At 33.9% G+C, this 20,688-nt stretch overlaps 1 protein-coding gene and 1 non-coding gene across 2 annotated transcripts; both read right to left on the bottom strand.

Moving 5' to 3' along the window:
- Positions 1–179: 179 nt before the first annotated feature.
- Positions 180–20,480, bottom strand: kis (chromodomain helicase DNA binding protein kismet). The gene is made up of 16 exons (XM_089705797.1): positions 20,237–20,480; positions 18,413–18,622; positions 17,994–18,286; positions 17,792–17,913; positions 17,412–17,513; positions 11,504–17,315; positions 11,239–11,413; positions 9,327–9,414; positions 8,809–9,104; positions 8,586–8,675; positions 8,287–8,484; positions 6,481–6,709; positions 6,062–6,393; positions 5,756–5,902; positions 4,747–5,614; positions 180–4,533 (listed from the first exon to the last, which is right to left on the bottom strand). Exons 2-16 carry the CDS (start codon positions 18,544–18,546, stop codon positions 2,260–2,262), a joined length of 11,160 nt encoding a protein of 3,719 aa, XP_089561923.1. The 5' UTR covers positions 18,547–18,622; positions 20,237–20,480; the 3' UTR covers positions 180–2,259.
- On the bottom strand, positions 9,161–9,248 carry LOC149490562 (small nucleolar RNA U6-53/MBII-28). Its single transcript, XR_016317765.1, has one exon. It is a non-coding gene; the product is annotated as a small nucleolar RNA U6-53/MBII-28 (small nucleolar RNA).
- Positions 20,481–20,688: the final 208 nt, after the last annotated feature.

The following is a 20,688-nucleotide window of genomic DNA, read 5'->3' as shown; positions in this document are numbered from 1 at the left end:
CGCGATGTACTAGCTTGTTTACAATAAAACCTTTGTTCGATATTAAATAGTCTGGGTTTCATAAAAAATATTTAAATGCCTTTGCTGAAGAATTAAAATTAGCCGAGTGCTGTGACCATAGTAGCTGTAAATATACTTCATATTAATCTAAATTAGGCTCAAATAAAAATAAAACAACATTCTTGTTTACATGTATAATTTGTCATTATAATAATAATTATAAGTATCTACAATACATTCAAATTATCAAACATTACAGCAATGCAAAGTAATAAGAATAGGTATACGTAATAAATAATTTTATCACATCAAGTTTTAACTTAAGATTCAACTGCAATCGATGAAGGCAATTTAAGTTTTGAGGATTAAAATGTCCATTTAAAAAGTCGCGTAACACTAAATTAAATAAAGCTAACAATCTAAATTTATGCAATTAATGCATTCAAAGTCAAAAATTAAAATAAACAAGGTTTTCCTTATTCTAATTGCCGTTTGATTTTCTTTTTTTTAAGATTTGGAATGGCATAAATAAAATAAGAAAAATAAACCATGATCAAATGATTATATTAATGTGGAGTAAAACATGTTGATTTTTATAATATCTACTGAGAAGATTACTTTTTGAAGACCATCTACTTTTAACCTAATGAAGAAATATAATATTTTACCATCTGCCTATATCAAACCAAGTGTTACGGTTAATAAAATTATATAATAATCATACAAACTATGTAAATCTTAATAGCTATTATTCATTGCATAAAAATGTAACCAGTTCATAGCCGAGAGCAACAACAAACAAAACATTTTAGTTGAGATTATTAATAAATAATAAAATATTTGTGTGAATACATTTAATTATCATTATGAGTAAATATCTAGGGGCTTGTTCCGGCTTCGCCCGGGTAGAATCCATTTTTCGAACATTGAAATTATATTTTTAACATTCTTATCTTTTTCCATGTTTCCACAAATACAACAAACAGAAAAAATCATTAAAATTCGTAGAAATCCATCTTGAGTTATTATTTTATATATTGTATAGATGCTCATTTATTTCATCTATTTTTTTTAAATTCTAACATGATATAGTAAAATCGCGAATAATTAGAATTTAACAAATAAATACTGAATATAAGATTACCTTTTATTAAACGTAACAACTTGATTTTCATAAGTTACAATATAAAGATGATAATAATAGAAATACAATGTAAACATTATTCTGTTTTCGAATTTACTTGCTTATTAAATACTTGCAGATATTTCGCTAAAATATGAAAAATGCAGTCTTTATATAATGTACTTACATAAAATATATTGAAATTACAAAAAAAATATCCTTATATTAGAAATGTGATATAAGTCGAACTGTGTATCAATGTAGCATAATACATGATTGTAATAATTGCATAAAAGAACCCAGTTATTAATAGCCTGATCATATCAAGCAAAAGAGGCAGCATAGTACTTTAAGCTATATACTCCTCGAATGAAATATAGGAGATTTTAGGTGAACTATTTCTTCACATTCAGTAATAAAATATAAAGAGATCTGAGTTCCGTAACCCCTACCAAGAAAAAAAAAACTATGTGCCAGTCACTTACATATTTTTGTAATCTAATATTTTAGAATTAATTAATCCTAATTAATACAAAATGCTAACTTTCCTACGTATTGTGTTTATTGAAAAAGGCTAAGTAAAGCAGAATATTTCTAAAAACTAGTAACCAAGTAAAGTTTTATCAAATCAGCTGAAAATATAAACTTAAAAAATACTCATAGCATGATTCCACATATAACTCAATCGAATTAACAAAAATAAATGACGATTTAACATTGAGTTACTATGTACTACGTACTAGAGAGGACATCGCTACTACACTTTATTTTGTAACACGAGTTCGAGTCAATCGTCTCAAACAATTTTTTTTATTACATTGATTGGTTTTAATTTATAAGTAAAAAGAGGCAGAATATCTACAAAGTGTATGACTCACTAGCCGCCCCGCGCCGCCGCGATTGTCGCACAGATTTTGTTCGTGGTGTCCTCTCTATACGTAGTAATAATATCTCAATGCGATTTAATTATAATTTGTAACCTTAACATCCAACAACATACTCTTTATTTTTAATACATCATAAATGGTTGTTACTTTCCTAAAATAATTTACAATTTTGAATCATCGTAATTTCCAAAGAATATTTCCTCTGTATATTTATGAATGAAATAATATTATTTTAAGTTAGAATAATGTTCAGTTATTTGAGTCAAAAGATTGCCTAGTGGAACTTGATCTTAATTCGCGTCGTGGACCTGCTAGCGCTTCATCTGTGGATTTCCTACCTTTTTTGCGATTTCCTTTGCGTTCAGCATTCGCATTCAGACTCTCACTGCTAGTATTTTCTTCCGAGGCATTATCATCTTTACGTTCACTATCTAATTTGTTATTAGAACAGTCAACGATCTGCATATTATCATCATCATGATTAGTACTAATAGATGAATTTGTTAACAGCGATTGTGGTTTTTCTTCGCGATCAATATTTGTATGTGACGAAGTCGTTTCTGTGGGACGACTCATGTCAAAATCACTAGCTTTAATTCCAGTTTTAATGACAGTAGAAGGTGCTATCAAGTCTTCTAAGTCCATCTCTCCTGTGTGTGAGGCATCTGATTGCTTCTCTCTATTAGGAGTTATGTCTTGATTATCCTTCTGTTTTTTTGGTGTTGGTTGTAAAGCTAAATTCTCTGGTTCAGAACTGACCTCATCTAAGGTTCGTTTATTCGACGTATTACCAGTATCATCAGATGTTAAACGAGTCATATAATCCTGTTTTGAAAGTTTTTCATACGTGTCTTTTTCAATATCTTTTGATTTTTTTGCTTCAGCAGAACTTACCAGGCTTGCGCTAAGAGCTCCAGATGCCATCTGTTCTAATAACATTTTACTAACATCTATATCCTTTTTATCGCCTTTTAGTAATTTTTCTTGAACAGCTGCAAATTCTGGAGGCATTTGAGAACGCAAGGAATCGTAAGGCATTTTCTTCTTATCGACTTTAGACAAATCGGTTGCGGCGGCTTCGTGTAATTCGGAATCTCGTGCCCTTTTATCTACTTTCATAGTACTCTCATAATTTAAAGGTTGTTTAGAAATAGATTCTAATAAGTAAGGATCTGGTGGTAGAAGTATTTGAGGCAAATTAGAAGATTGAGGTCTATCAGACACTTTTTGTTGCCTTGATGTTGATGTTGGTGTTACAACTGTTGACGATCTAGGTGTTGTTGTTTTTGAGGCACTTCGAGACCCAGAACTAACATTAGGATTATGTAGGGATGAAGTACTCGAAGTTGCCGTTAAGTTGCTTCCAAGGAGGCCTAGTGTATCATACGGTGACGACATACCGGAATGTACGCCAAAAGGCGACAAACTATTTAGTCCCAATTGAGGATATAACATGTTAGGATTGGTAAAAACGAAAGGAAATTGTGAACTTGATGATTTTGATGAAGAAGTACTGGTAGATTCCGGTTTTCGTGTTTTTGATTTATTATCACTAGAACTAGTGCTGCCGCTCACAGTGTTCATGTCAAGAGAAGGAAATCCAGGTAAACCTAGACCAGCTAAATTAGCAAATATATTGCCGCCAGTTATATTTCCTAATAAATTTGGCATACCACTAAATGAATTTAAAAGTAGTTTTGGATCAAAACCAGTAAGATTAGACAGTGTGGCAGCTAACGTTTTTGGATCAAAAGCACTTAGGCTAGACAAACTAGCCAATAGAGCGGGGTTTAGACCAGCAAGATTTTGGTTCAAATGTGAATTTGATAATACATTTGCAGATGATGCATCAAGTGTCGGTGGTCTTCCCTTTTTGCGCTCCGGCATACTAGGTGCACTTTGCATCGGCGAATGTCGTTGACTTCGGACATCCTGAGGTAATTTGACATGTTCTTTAATACCTTCCGTCCATTTGGAGTCTATATCATACATAGGATTATCTGCTATCCATTGTGCCAAATGTTTTAATTGCGGTGCTTTATGACCTACGAGTCGTTTACCAGTAACCCTATGCACAACAGGTACATGTTCATCTGGTGATAGCCGAGGCGCCACGCCTCTTCGTCTACTGTCTACACTTGCCTGTTCAGCTAGCCATTTATTTACTTTGGCTTCGTGTGAAAACGTCTTAGCTTGCATGGAATGAGACGGTTTTGGCGTTTTGTTACTTTGTTCTAAAGATTGCTGAAGAAATGATGACAATTCCTTAGAAGATGTATGCGGTGATGGAACATTTGTTACTGTAACAGAAAAAGGTTTTTGAACTGGCGTACTCGAAGTCGTCGGTGGCGCAGCTGGAGTCACTGTAACTTCTGGAAGTATGGTTGTACTTTTTGTGCGAGGTGGCTCGTATGTTGTGTTATTAGAACTTGGGCTTCGACCTTTAGCAGCAGACAGACCGAGAACAATTTCATCAAGCTTCTTCCTTTTCTTTTCCTTACCAACTATTTGCTCCGGTGCAGGCTGCAATAAACATGCAAATTTAAAGTAAAGTTTATATAATTTGGCTACTTAAATATATACTTAATTAATGATAAAATTGAAAAGAAATTGGATTTTTAATCAGACTAATAGCTGATACAAGTGAATTGAATACGAAATATAAAAATCTAAAAATAATTCGAAATGAATGTTCAAATATATTGTTAATAAATGCTATTCATAACAAGAACTTACAACATTCTTCCTTTTCATGAGTCTATTGAGTGTGTCGTCTAATCTACTTCTAGGCGGCGTTGCGGAAGGTGTGTCTGTTTGTGGCGTGCGTCGACCCATTGAGAAGTCTTGTGCTTCGCTTAGATCTAAAGGAGCGGATAGGTCGACTGGCGCTGCAGTAGAAGGAGATGGTGGAACAGATGGCGCGGGCGATGGCGCTATGCGTTGGTGCGCGGGCGGAGGAGCCGGAGTGGAACGGCGAGAGCTCGAGTCACTTGATGCGTCGTCCCGTTCACTTCCCAACACCATGCTCGCTGCAGTGGCACTATTTGTCCGGTTGTCCCGAGCATTAGTATGCGCTGCTTGTGGCGATGACAATAGCGCGTGCAACTTGGCACGTTCAGTTTCTACATCGATAGCGATATGCCTTTTTTGTGATTGTTTACGATCCTCCGAAACGTCCACTGATGCTCCTTCGTCAGTTTTATTAGCCACTGATGACGAAGAAGCAGTTGGCCATTCACAGTTTTGAACTGCGTGTGCAATGTGGTGCAAACGAGTTTCAAGTGCTCGTTCCGTGAACCAATGTTCGGGTGATAAGGATTCTTCAATTCTACCCAATTTTGCAAGTGTTTCCAACTCTGATAATGCATCTGTATCGTCTTCAGTATCACGATCGTGAACGTGTGAAGTGCGTTTACTACGACGTAATGACATGCGTGTCTCTGCCGCATTATCATTACTATTTTTGTCCTCATCATCTGAATTTGTCTTTGGTGTCTCACTTTTTGATGAAGATTTGAATTTAGAGAACCATTTTCGTGCAGATTCCGCAAATGGCATTTTGGGATCACAAAACAATTTTGAGAATGTGTCTCCTAAACCATGTCTGAAACAAGCATTACGAAATGTAATATTAGTTAGTAGATTTGAGAAAGTGAAATAAATTTATGAACGAAGGCTCTTTATTTATTTCTAGCTGATAACCAAGTCCAGAATAAATTCTTAGCTTTTTATCACAATAACTTACTTGCACACTCCTAGCACAAGATATTTATCATGTAAAGCTGGCTGCCACCACGACGGAGTGTCGAGCGATCGTTCACAAAGTGCCAAACGTGTCTCCAGGGCAGGGTGCGGCGCTACTTCCTCGCGTAAAACACGCAGAAGATCAATTCTGTAAGCAAAATATGATGTTATAAATAAGAAATGATGGATTTCAAACTATAATACATACACACACACATAGCACAAAAAATATAAACAATAAGATAAAAATTACTTTCTTAAAATTAAACAATAAGATAAAAATTACGTTCTTAAATTTAGACAATACCTCTCTAATGTTGCAATAGCTCTCTCCTCTCCAATTGGTTCTGCTTTCAAGTCAGCTCTAGTTGGTAATTCAGCTTCACCAACCGATAGGCCACATTGACGTTTGCACATGGCCATAAATGCCTTTAAGTAATCAGTAAGAGCGTCATCACTTTTGGAATCCAACCTCGCCAAAGATCGAAATCGGTTCCAGCGCAAACTTTTCGTTGCGGGATCAAATTCGACACCGTAAGATGCTACGGTACGCCGGAACGCCTCTTCATCGGCTCGGCTCCATCTCCATTGAGACACTTCATCTCTTACTAATTGATCCATACGTTCTCTCCTCTCCATCTAAATAATTTAAGCATTTTTTTAATTTAATAATTACAATAATCTATTTTTACATACTCAATAATCATCAAGTATAAAAATAAACACCTTAGCCCTCTGTTGCATTTTGAGTTCCTCTCGTTTATAGTTTCGTTGATATGCGGTAATAAGCCGCCTGAGCCTCGTGTTCAAGTCCTGCATGGAGGGCCAGGGGTGCGAGGAGTCGTCGTCCGGTCGCGGCGAGGCGGAGGGCGAGGCGGCGCCCGCACCGCTCGACACCTCGTCCGTGCAGTCCTCGTCTCCAACGACGCTGCCGCGCACTTTCCTCTCTTCGCTCCTGGGAAAATTCATCCTTTCTATACTATTCTTCTTCATAATCTTATGTGATCCATTGAAATGTTACATTTTTTAGGTCTGACCTTGAGTTTTTTAGAGGACGCAATTTTATTTTTTTGATGTGTAGGGGGGGTCAGTGTGAAGCTAAAACCAAGTTTGTGGGGTCGCCACCCTTGTCCCATGGCCGCCATCTTGAAAATAGCGGTTGAAATGGTTTTGACGATTTATCTCTTAAACTATTTATCTGATAATAAAACAATTTTAACATTATTTGTTGCAAATTAAATTCTCTACAACTTTGATTCAGTAACTTTTTGTCGTAGAACTATAAATAAAAAAGTTATAAGCGAAAATGTTCAGAAATTAGAGCTATTTATATTTTTCAATAAAACTTTTTTTTATCATTTTACGAAGAAATGATATAAGACTATTTTTGTAGATTGTTTTTCGAGGAACAACTTTTATATACAACATTTTTTCATTACGTCAATAGCTAAGGTTTTACAGCGCTCTGAAGTGAGTACTATTTTTCAGTAGTAACTATACATAATAAATTGGCTATTGGCTCTTTTCCCAGACTCCACAACAATGGAAGCACACTGCAGAACATTTCAGCCCTGCTTTTCGACGTAAAAAAAAACGCACTTCCAGACTCTACCTCCTGGGTTGTGGGGAAAAGATTCAATAATTAATTATTAATAATATTGTAAAATTAATTATTAAAAATATTATTATAACAAAAATAAAATAATTACTGGTGACAAAATTATTATTAGTACACACATAATATATCGTATTCTGTATAGTAAAGAGTACTTAAAAATTAAAATAGTACTCACTTCGGATGGCTGTAAAACCTTAGCTATTTACGTAATGAAAAAATGTTGTAAATAAAAGTTGTTCTACGAAAAACAATCTACAAAAATGGTCTGATTTAATTTCTTCGTAAACTTATAAAAAAAAGTTTTATTGAAAAATATAAACATCTCTAATTTCTGAACATTTTCGCTTATAACTTTTTTGCTTATAGTTCTACGACAAAAAGTTAATGAACCTAAGTTGTAGAGAATTTAATTTGCAACGAATAATGTTAACATTGTTTTATTATCAGATAAATAGTTTAAGAGATATATCGTAAAAACCACTTCAACCGCTATTTTCAAGATGGCGGCCGTGGGACAAGGGTGGCGACCCCACAAACTTGGTGATAGCTTCACACTGACCCCCCCTACACATTAAAAAAATAAAATTGCGTCCTCTAAAAAATGCGACCCCAAATGTAACTTTTCAATGGACCAATGTTATTTTATACTATTCTGATTTATAATGTTATTTTCTTTTAATCAATGAACTAGTCAATTTCATTCATAATTTAATAAACATCTATTAAAATAAATTGTCAAATGTATGCTGCCTGGGTCGGCTGTAAATATTCGGGAGCACTAAGCCAATAATGTATAATAATAGGGTTTGTTTGTCCTTCTTTCGCTAAGGCTATAAATTCATCATAGTGAACAAAGTTTGATCGAAAGTTTCTGGTATGTTTTATCAATTAATATTAAATCAATGAATACTTACTTTATATCTGTACACTCTGCATCGTCAGGTGGTCCTAACTTTTCTACGAAACAAAGTAGTGGGTCAGACCGCATTGCTAAGTAATTTTCGTAGCCATGTTTATAGGTTCCGACTAACAGTGAAACATCACATTCTGTATCCCACCAAAGGCGAGGTGGTGCACTATCCACGCCTCGAGGTACTCTCATACCCATATTACTAAAAACCAAATTATTAGGTTAATTTTGAAAAATTTACGGATTTACCTCACCTACCCCAGTTATCATATTATATACATATTACTTTATGTTTGAACATACCTGGCATGATTTCCACTTTCAATTAGTGTTGCATAATCACCAATTACTTCATGTTTTATGTAGTACATCATGCGGACCCGCAGAAGAACTCTTAAAATAAAATTTTAAAATTTAATAATTATTTTGTTAGATATATTTTATTAAAAAAAAGTTGAAAGATTATTTGCAAACAAAATAATGTCTTCCAGACTTTATATAAATTACACAAAACACTGTCACTTACTTATTAGCATGTCTGAATAAGTGTTTTTTGTAACTGCTTTCTAAATATGTATCACAGTCATATTTCTCATGAGAACTCCAATGATTAGGATCTTCCCACTTTTGAAGATCATTTGGTTTTGGAATATCCTTTAATCTATTTTTCTTTTTTGCGTTCCTGCCACGTGGGACAGGGTTATGTAAACCACTATGGTTTCTTGAAATTGTAACTTCACCATTTTCACATGGTTCTATTAAATCCCATATGAAGTTTCTTATTTTTTCATCACCCTTGTAATGTCTCAAACAAAATAATACCTAAAAATGAAATACAAAATAAGACAAATGATACAAAATTCAATGGGTCCATAAAGACCAATAAAAAATCAGTTCAATTTGAAATAATTAACTCAGCGAAAGTCCAAACTTTCTCGGTATTAGCATGGCAAATCATCATTTTGGAACTTATTTAATGGGAAACAACAAATTTCAAATAATGCTAAGTATAATTAATATTTATATACTATTTATTTTACTTACTATAATTCTTGCACAGTCTTCTATAACAGGAATTGACCAGCCCTTGCGGAACTGATTTCTGTCCACAATTTCTTCCCATCTCGCCCAACTAAAATAATAAACACAATCAGCTATCGCACATTATTTATAGACATAATCTCAATAATTTAAAGCTACCTTCATATATTCAGTTGAAACAATAAAGAGGTAGATATGACATTAAGGTGCGCAAAAGTTGAAGACAAGGTACACCAGGTGACGTGATTAAGTCGGCTAATAATGCGAGTGAAGCAATGCAAAAGTGTGTTACGAATTTGTAAAAAAGGTATGGTACCAAAATTATAAGAGTGAAGGAATTTCTATATGAAAGTACGATTTAACTTTTCATTTACAATAAAATTTCGAATAATTAACATGGTAACTACCGAAGAGGATCGAAAATATTATGATCTCAACCGCAGCGCGACTATTACCCGATTGCCTGACTATTCTTTATAGTTAGTGTCTCTTAAAAATAATATTTAAAAGACACTAATAATCTTTTAAAAATAATATTTAAAAATCAAAATCAAGAATATTTATTCAGTAACAAATATGTTTACAATTATATCAGTCATTGAGACATCCTTTTAAGCATTAATAGCTTGTGTTAGAACATCTCGCTCTTCCTAGAGTGCATTACCATTTATTGTTACACGAATAACATTTTCTTCAAGAAAGTAAAAAGTGATATAAAGATAAAACACTTAAAACACTTTAACCCATTGACCACCGTAAGCCCCGATCGGGCCACGACACAATAGATTTTCTATTGTGTCTGTGATTCCGGGGACTGATGGATTAAAAGACACTAATAACTTCTTTAATTTTTTTCTTATCTATTTTTAATTATAATAAGCCATGGCTAACCTTACGTAAAAGTGATAATAGAATGAGATTTTTGGAACGGCCTTGTGGAGCGCCTGATCAGTAATAACAGGCTAGTAGTTAGTTTTAACCGACATAAAAAAATGGAGGTTCTCAATTCGAAAATATATTTTTTTTATCTATGTACACCGATTTCACAGAGGTTTCTAACGAATTAGGTACGATTTATTTGAAGCAGACTGGTTTCGAATTCATCCCATAAAAATTTGATTCAGGTAGGCCTAGTAGTTTTTATTTTATAAGCATTTTTGTTTTATTATTATTAGTAATGTTAGAGAGTATGTTTGTAATTTACTAGATACAAAAGACACTTATTATTTTCTAGATTTTGAGTGATAACTTAGTGAGCATACTTCAAGCGAAAAGAAGTGCACATGAATGAATGCCTACTTACTACTGCATTAAATTAATTGATGAACATTTCGTTGCTTTATTTCATACATTATCACCATTGTGATTTTCAATGTATCTAAAGATCTAGTTAAGTAGTACACTGTACAGGGGCCTTAGACAAAGTAACAATTAAAAAACGATAACGAAGTTAGAAAAGGAAAAATGTATGGGATTGACATTAGATAGACCACGTGATCTAACGCGGCGTATGTCAATCCCATACATTTTTGCCTTTTCTAACTTCGTTATCGTTTTTTAATTGTTACTTTGTCTAAGGCCCCAGATCTAGAAGAAGTCTTCTCTTTCTGTGTTATGACGAGTTCGGTATTATCTATTGTTGGTGTAGTAATGAAACTACTACTTAAACAAATAATGTAATATGTAAGTGCTTGGCAATAACAACGCAAGTCGCAACAATATAGAATATCGCTAACCTTACCTTCATGATATCAAATTTTAATTTTTATATGTACATATATGCAAAACATAATAATAATACTTGGCAGTGATGTACTAAATTAACATATAAATCATAAGCTATTGAAATACTTGCTTTTGCCCGCGCGTTTATCAGCTACACCTAGGTCACAATAAAAAAATCTAATGAACATACCCAAATGTGAGAAGACCTCTTTCAATTTTGAAACACTCAGATCGCGTCCACGATCCATAAACTACTTCTTCATCAATTGGCACACCCTCATGTCTGGGCACATAATCATCACTAGCATATCTTCTGCCTTTACGACCAAGTTTTTCTTTCTTCCTCTTGCTTCTGAGGCTAATTCCTTTAAATAAAAAAGCAATACATAATATAAGATATAAGGACAGAAGGAAATATTTAAACAATTATTAAATGAAATCCAATAACACATTACCATCTTCATCATCTTCTGAATCTGGTGTCACTTCCATATCAGACATCTCCATAGGGCCATCATCATGACCATACCGTTTTATTATAGTCCTTTTCCTGGGTTCAGTTACAATAAGATCTTCATCTTCTTTTTTCTCTGTAGTATCTATTTCAGCTTTTTTAGCCCATTTATTCCAGAAATCAGGATCTCTTATATCAATATCTGATCTCTGATCAGTGGCTGCAAAGCTTGCCTTTGAGAAAGTGGATCCTTTTTCAGATTCCATTTGAATAACTTGAGTTCTTCGAGCTAATATCATTTCTATGTCTTCTTCACAAAACTTGTCTCCTGCATTATCTTCATCCATTACAGCTCCATAAGCTCCCTTTTTTAGTAAATCTTCAATTTCCTTTTTGGACAATTGTTTTAATCCAGTTTCTTTTCCTTGTGCAGTATTCATACTTTGTAAAATAGCTTTATCAAGACCAAGTTTTAAAGAGGCTTTATCAAACATTTCTCTTTCGTAAGTATTGCGGCAAATAAGACGATATATTTTAACCATTTTCTGCTGACCGATACGATGACAACGAGCTTGGGCTTGTAAATCATTTTGAGGATTCCAATCACTATCGTATATAATAACAGTATCAGCCGCAGTTAAGTTAATACCTAGACCTCCAGCTTTCGTACATAGTAAAAACACAAAACGATCTGAATCTGGTTTGGAAAATCTATCAATTGCTTCTTGTCTTAAGTTACCCCTTATACGTCCATCTATTCTTTCATATGGATATTTTCTAAATACCAAATAATCTTCTAAAATATCCAAACACCTCACCATTTGACTGAAAATTAAAACTCTATGTCCTCCAGCCTTTAGTTTGGGTAAAAGTTTATCTACTAACACCATTTTACCAGATGAATCAATGAGCGCTTTATAGTAAGCCTCTTTATCTTCCCCGTTTGCTTGTTTATAATCGAATTGGATTTGATCTTCAGCACCATTAAGGAGATACGGATGAATGCAACATTTTCGTAGTTCCATCATTGTATTCATTAAATTTGGAATATTGGCTGCCGATGCTATTCCCTTTTGCAAGAAACTGAAGTTACGTTCAAGTATAGCTCGATAATATTTCTTTTGGATATTAGTTAACTCAACTTCAATAATAGTTTCTTCCTTGGGCGCCAAAGTTTTTTCTACATCTTCTTTTAATCTTCTCAACATCATAGGTTTTAACAGGGCTTGTAGTTTTACTACTTCCGACTCAGTTTTAAGTTGACCAAATTCTGTTAAAAATGCCTCACTACTGGCAAATTGCGATGGTTCCAAGAAATTCAGAAGTGAAAATAGTTCATTTACATTATTTTGTAGTGGTGTTCCTGATAAGAGAACTCTGTGTTCTAAGTGCAGTTGCCTTAAACCTTCTAATAATTTACAATTTCGATTTTTTAACCGATGTGCTTCATCTATGACACATATTCTCCAATTAAATGATCTTAGTTCCTGGAAATCTGTGACAATTATTTCAAATGTAGTAATAAGTACATTGAATTTCGTTATTTCTTTAATAGGCTCGCCATTTTCGTTTTTGTAAAAAAATTCATATTCCTGTATCATACTCTTGCTTTGTTGTGAACCATGGTACACAATAACATTCATGTCAGTCCAACCTTCAAATTCTCTTTGCCAATTTGGAATAGTTGACAGTGGGGCGATAATAAGAAATGGTCCGCGAATGCCATATTCCCAGACAGAGTTCACAAAAGTAAGACTTTGTATAGTTTTACCTAAGCCCATTTCATCAGCTAGAATACAATTTCGATTATTATGCCAAGAAAACAAGAGCCAATTTAATCCTTCCAATTGATAAGGTCTCAATGTGTTTCCACCTTTATACAGAGGGGATTCTTTCAATTGTGACCAATGATCAGGTGAAGGTCGTTTTTTAAATTTCCATTTCTCTTTAGGTGGTACTTCACTGAATACCTTATATTGTCTTATTTTATCAACATCTATATCTTCTTCTAATTCCCATGTACTATCCTCATATTGTAAACTTTTCCATTTAACCAGATAATGTTTAACCACTGTATTGTTAGCAGGATCTTCATTTTCTGACATATCTAAAATTCTCTCTACTTCTATATAGTCAGGATTAAATGGTTCATCGTCTAAGAGCTCGAAAATATTCATCTGTTGTGCTTGCTTTTGTTTAAATCGTTTTATCTTCGAAAATATTCGTTTATCACCTTTATAAAGCTCTTCCTCAGTTTTCCATTCACAATGCAAATAAGAAAAGTTTCTATATTTGACGTAATATTCTTCGACATCAACAATGATAGGTTTTTTGTCTTTATCGTCTTCGGTGACGCTGTTATTTTTATCTGCTTTAACTTCTAATTCTGGCTCTAGATTTTCTATCTTTTCTTCTTCTTTCATAACTTGGCTTTCATCTGCGTTTTCAGTTTTCCCTTCATTTTCTATTTTATTGGCATTGTTTTCATCAGTACTGGTTTTAACATCGGTTACAGATTCATTATCTATAGGAGCATTTTCAGTATCGGCCTTAGGAGGCTGTTCAATTATGGGACTTGGATGTTTAATTTCACGTTTGCCCATTCGACATGCCAAAACATGTTGAACTATCATAGAATCTTCCTCAGTAGTATTCACATACATATAGTTAGGTTTTGGAGTCCCTTCAGGCCGGTTAAATTCTTTTATATCGATGTTTGAATCATCCAAATCTCGTTCTTGTCGAGGTGCTACAACGGCAAATTCATCATCAGACAACCGCAACATCACATCGTCTGTATATTTTTTTCGTTGTGTATTTCTTGCAGAGCGTCGTTTTAAGCTATCGTCTCCTTCTGGAGGTGGTGATGGCGGAGGTGTCGACATTAAGTCATCAGGCTCTCCGTCGGAATCTGGTATGAGGCCACCTCTTCGTTTTCTTTTACCAGCCGGCGTACGTTTAGTTAAAATCTTTTTACCACTACTGCCTACTGCTCGTTTTTTCGATGTTTTTTTCTTCCCTGTCATTAAGTCAAGATCATCATCCCTGTCAGCATCTTTTTTCGATTCAGCTTCTTCCAATAAATCCTTTATAGCTATTTTCGACACAGGTATATCGTCGAAATCAGTAACATTTGTGTCATCAAGGGAAGGTAAATCTGAAGATTTTAGTGTTTCATTTAACATCATACTTTTATTTAAAGTTGTATCGCTCATACTAGTGTCAATAGTATCTTTTTCTAACATATCATTACTTGTTGTTGTGTCGGCTTGAATTTCCGACATTCCTTTTCTTACAGCTCTTTTTCTTTTAGGTGCATTGGGATCTTTAGGTACACGTTTCTTACGTTCTTTAATAGGCTTATCACCCATTTCCTTCGCAATTTTGGGTTCTTTTGGTGTTCGTGGTTTTCTTTCTTTGCTCTTTCTAGGACCCCGAATTTTCTTAATTTTTCCGGATTCATCCATGGATAGTGCACTGCTATCTAAATTAGACGTATCTTCTACCATTTCTGTATCAATTTCTATGTTGCCCTGTAAGCCTGTTCCAGCTGTTACACAATCTTCTGAAACAGGTAACTGATCTAAAGATTGGGTCATAGAGGCCAATTTATCTTTTTTGACGCGTGGTTTGCGGGGCTTGGCAGGGCCTTTTCCTCTGCCTCGGCCTGTAGTACTAGTTACTTGAGGGCTTTCTACCATTTTTGATCCATAAATAGGATTTTGCAAAATACAATTTGGACCACCACTGCACTTATCGTTTGTTTCATGTTGTTGCAACATGGATAACCTTTCTTGTAAACATCTGACCTTCTCTTGGTTTTCATTTGAAGGGAGTAAACAATATATTTCTTGAATTTGCTGTTGTAACGACGCTCTTTCTTGGTGATGAGATGTTGCATACAAAGGAGGTAAATTAGGATGCGGCATATTATTGGATCCCATCATTATAACATTAGGACTTATATTATGTGGTGCAGTTGGCAGCATACTAGATTGGTTTGAAGGTATATGGGGTGGTATATTTGGGTGTACATTTTGTCCACTAATGGGTAATCCTGGTAAATTTGGTGTTGCTGTTGATTGAGTATTTGCAATATTACCTGTTGAATTATGAATATTTGGCTGAATATTGCCGATCATATTAGGGCTATTAGACTGTACGCAGTTTAAATTTGTTGGTGGTACACTGTGAATTGGCACACTTGAAGTGACTGTATTCGAGAGATTGTGCTGCACTGAATGTGAAGACTGTACACTAGTTACTGATTGTGTTACAGCTGGAAGTGCACTTTGATATGAGGCAGAGACACTCAAAGGTGTGTTAACTTGTACACTGCTTGGAACACTCATACCCAAATTATTGGGCATTGCTGATGGTATCATTGTTTGAACATTTGGATAGTTATTATTTGGATACGGTTGATTTCTGTCTATATTTAAAGGTGATAAATTATCATATTTGCTTGGTATATTGACAGGAATTTGTTGTATAGGTGGAACTGAAGATGGTTGTATTGGATTTGGTTGTTCACTGTTCACTTCAAGGTTTACAGACGTAGATTTGGATTCTTCAGGTTTTTGCCTATCCTCATTATTAGGCTCAACACCTAATTGATTAACATCCACTTTTTGAGAATTATCATCAGTATTTGTATTACTAGGTGTTTCAGTTTTGGTCTCCTCTCTAACAACGACAGGCTGTAAAGTTTCTTCACTTGTTTGCGTCTTAAGTAATAATTTTTCTTTGCTTTCTTCATTGTCAGTTGTAATGGGAGAATTAATGTTAGCTACAGGGGCTGCTGGGGAGTTACTAGAAGCCATTGCAAGATTGTGTTGAATATTGCTCATTACATTTGGCGACAAAAACATTTGTTTATTAACATCCTCTGACTTTTTGTCAGTTTCAATATTAGTCTCTTTTTTTGTGTCTATATTAGATTTTTGGTATGGAATATTCTTATTAACTTCTGGAGGTACAATGGACTCCACAGGTTTAACAACTGCAGGATCAGGTGTTTCCATCGGCACCATATTACTTAAAGGTGTTGGCATTTTGTTTTGATTCCATTGTGAAGGTGCAGACACGATATTATGTCCAATTGCAGGGGAGGGCTGATTACGTTGAAATGGATAGTCCCCACTGGGTGGAAGAACCATTTGCTCTAGGGCTTGAAGCGTATTTTGGGATGAGTATGTTCCTGAAACAGGTGGAGGAACGGATGTAGCAGGAGACTGTACCATTGCACGTGAACTGTGAGGAGAAGCACTTGGTCCCTTCACAGGTGACATCACTGGGCGAGGAGAAACTTGAGATTGTGGTTGTTGTCTAGGCGATATTTGGGCCCTCGGTGACATTTGTGGCGACAATTGTGGAAATGGTGGTCGATACTGGGGACTTCCTGTCTCCATAGAAGATTTGACAGAACTGTATTGATTAGAGACATTAACATCAAGGGGATGTTGCACCTGGTGAGGCTGATAATTCATTGGTACAGAATGATGTGGGGAAGCATAGGGCATTTGTGAAGGGTGACCTGGTCCAACAGGAGCAGGTGGTACCAATGGTTGGCGAGGTACATGGTGCAGAGGTGCTGCTGCATGATGCAAATGTGAGTTAGGATGGCTTTGAAGTCCTCCAGAATGACTAGGCATATTTTGATGGGTTTGATGTTGTGGCATTGCACCATGACCTTGTTGACTATGTGGCAATCCATATTGATGTGAATTTACATCCATCTGTGGATGATATGTGGGATGTTGTCCAATCCTTGTTGCTGTTGGGGGATGCATTTGTGTATAATTGGGATAATTCTGAAAGAAAAAAAAATTGTAAATTAGTAAGTAATAAGTAGTATAAAATATGTGAAATGATTATAAAAAGAATAAAAATGGTAATGAAATTCATACTTGTTGCTGGCCATAGATTTGTTGTGATGTAGGCTGGGGAAAATGTGGTTGCCTTGGTAGATATGCACTATTTTGAGGCTGCAGTCCCCCAATTCCACCACCCTTTAAAATAAAATATAAGTAAATAATAACCAAACATTCAGTATAGTTTTAATAATTAAACAAAAACTCATACAAATCAAGAAAAATTGTTGATTCAAATAAATACCAAATATAAAATGAATTAATAGAATGTAGAAACTCTGAATAACAATAAAAATCTTCATTTTTGGAAACAGTTCATTTGAACTATATGTAAGTTTTTAGTTTTCTATTTTGTTTACTTTCGGAATGGAATCAAATTATACAACTTCCGATTTTTAAGGTTAACTTCACTGTACCTGTTGTGGAGGATACTGATGCATTTTTTGTTGATGTTCATAGCTATGTCTATATCCTGGTGCTATTGGTGAATATCTATTAGCTCCCGGTGCACTGGACCAGACGCCCATATCTCCAATGCCTATAAAAATAAATGTTATAAATAAAAATGTAAAGTTTGACACGTTACTTAAATATTTCAACTTCAGATATTTAACAAACCTTGTTCTGACATTGAATACATTGGATCTGGTCCAGGGTGGTAGCCAGGATAGGCATGGGATGGGTGTACATGGTGGGATGGATGAATGGGGCCATGAGGAGGTTGAGGTAATCGTGGTCTTGGTGAGTAACCACTATATTCATGATAATCTTGGGATGGTGGCCCCGGCCCAGGATTTGGCACTGGTTGTGAACTGTTGGGTAATCCACCAGCACCTCCACCCCCAAACGAAGCCAGTTTTTGTATTGACCCTTCTTGGGCTACAGTATTTGAATTATATGATTGCCTGTAACTAAATATAAAATATGTTGAATTATTATAAAATTACTTCTCTTGTTCTATTAATTGTTATTAAGTCTAAAACTAAAAATGTAAAAGATATTTTTTTTTTGTGTAAAGTTAACATAGCAACAATCACCTATTATCTGAAGAATCTTTATTCTCACTTGCTACCCCACTGGTAGTATTACTGAAGCTGTCTGATCCACCAAGATCAGTAAGTCCTTCCAACATACCGCTTCCATCATCACCAAACAAATTATATGAGTCCATCACTCTCCTAAGAGTGAATTAATAATATTGATTTATGTTGATGTTTCCATAAATATTTAACAGCACCCATTTTATTCTGGAAAAATGTATTTGTGGTAAATTTTAAATACATAATTATATCAAACAGGTCAATATAATACACCAACTACAATACTAGTTTCACCTTTAGATTACAATGGGGTGAGAAATCAATAAATAATCATTAATCATTTATAAAAAAATAATATAATATTATAATAATGATTTTTCCCTATAATAGGGATTCAGCACTATGATAAAGTGCTTACTATGTATACATAAATACTGTTATTTCTTAATATTTAACTTTCTTTGATTCTTGTAAAATTAGATATTAATCATATAGGTATACAATTGAAAATAAATTCTAGTCACTTAAAAGATTAATTAATAATCCAACATTTTTTGACATATTTTTAACAAATATTTTATAATGTTTATAATCTTATGGTCTTGGTAGTTCTACTTGTGTTATTATTGAATTGCTTGAATAATATACATTTATGATTTCCTTAAAATTTGAGATTATTACTAAAATGTGATTTAAAATGCATTTAATTTAAATAGCAATAAATTTATATTTTTATGTAGATTAACAGTCTACACAATATGCTACCATAATTATTAACTTGATAACAATAAAAGCAAAATTTGAAATAAATTACTTCCACAGATAAATAACAATGTATAGCTTAGAAAAACTTAAAATATGTTTGGTGTGTAATAAAAATATTCCCCAAAACTTTATCTATCCTTTACGTTTATAATACAATTTATTGAATAATTCTACATTACCTGTGCTCTATTTAATAATAATGCAGAGATTGGATTTTTTTTATTGTACTATCAAACATTCTGTACAGATTTAGTATTTCAAAGAATAAATATTTTACTCCGATACAGTATTAATTCATTCTATACAATATTCAATAATACAAATTATTACAAAAACTCCCATATAACAATAAAATCTAATTAACAAAGACTATAATATAACAAATAAATAACAAAAAAATACAATTTTCCTCATACTTTTCATATTTTTGTTATAATTTTAATTTAAATGTTTATAACAAACTAAACATAATATTTTCCATGAAATATTTTTTCTCCAACCGAAATACAGAAGAAGATGGTTTCATGTGAATAATCAATTCCCAGTAGATCGCCAGCAATGTTCATCAATCTACATGAAATTATTTTCTTCTCTTGAAACTTATCACCATGCTAATTGAAGTACTCTGCTTGTATAACCAAGGGGAAAAGCTATACGCTTATGATAAATACAAATACATATAGCGACACAACTTCTCCCTTTCAGTTATAAAGCACAACATAAGACGGCAAAACACAATCACAATGTCAGCTTATATCTAAATATAATACAGAACATAATTATAATAATGAGAGGAAACGCGAATTGGTATTCCTTCTAGAAGTATAACACAAGTATATTACAATTAAATTTTAATATAGAGATAGTAAAAACCTTTGTTATATTAAATCTAGAAATTCCAGGCCAGAAGAATAGTTTGACGTCAAATTGGCACAATCATTGGAATTAAAAGTAAAAAACCAGTAATAAACAAATATAAATCTCTACAAATCAATTACATTTATTCATATTATAATATTAATGTTTAACAATTGATAGAGAAAGTTTAATACTTACAATGAGCGCCACACAACACGATTGATCACAAAATGGATACCATGTTCTGAAAACCGAAGCAACCAATTTCTATAGGTATGTCTAAATAAAAGTCTTCAATAATGTTAAAACAACACTTTTATAATAAGTAATAGATAAATAATTATAACTGAGATTCAATATGATTGATCTGTAAATTATCTCACAAGTTTTATCAAATTATCATAGCCACTTGCACTACACTCCGTCCATTTTGTTTCCCCAATAGAGCTATTGAATACCATAGAGTATAGAAACTGTAATAGGGGTGACAGACGTACGAGTAAGTACGCGAACTTGTGGCTCGACGACCTTTTTCGCTCGTGTGTCACCCCAAGTACGCGTACTTAAAAACCGTCGAGTAAGTTCGTTGACGATCAAACATGTTTGAAATTTTACTCGTAGCTCGCCTTCGCTCGCACGTCTGTCACCGC

Source organism: Colias philodice, chromosome 2, assembly GCF_061535455.1.
Source record: "Colias philodice isolate Cphi_HAF_F1 chromosome 2, ilColPhil1 Martin Lab GWU primary, whole genome shotgun sequence".
Lineage (NCBI taxonomy): Eukaryota > Metazoa > Arthropoda > Insecta > Lepidoptera > Pieridae > Colias > Colias philodice.
Note: the sequence above shows the minus strand (reverse complement) of the source record. Positions and strands in the feature narration are given on the sequence as shown.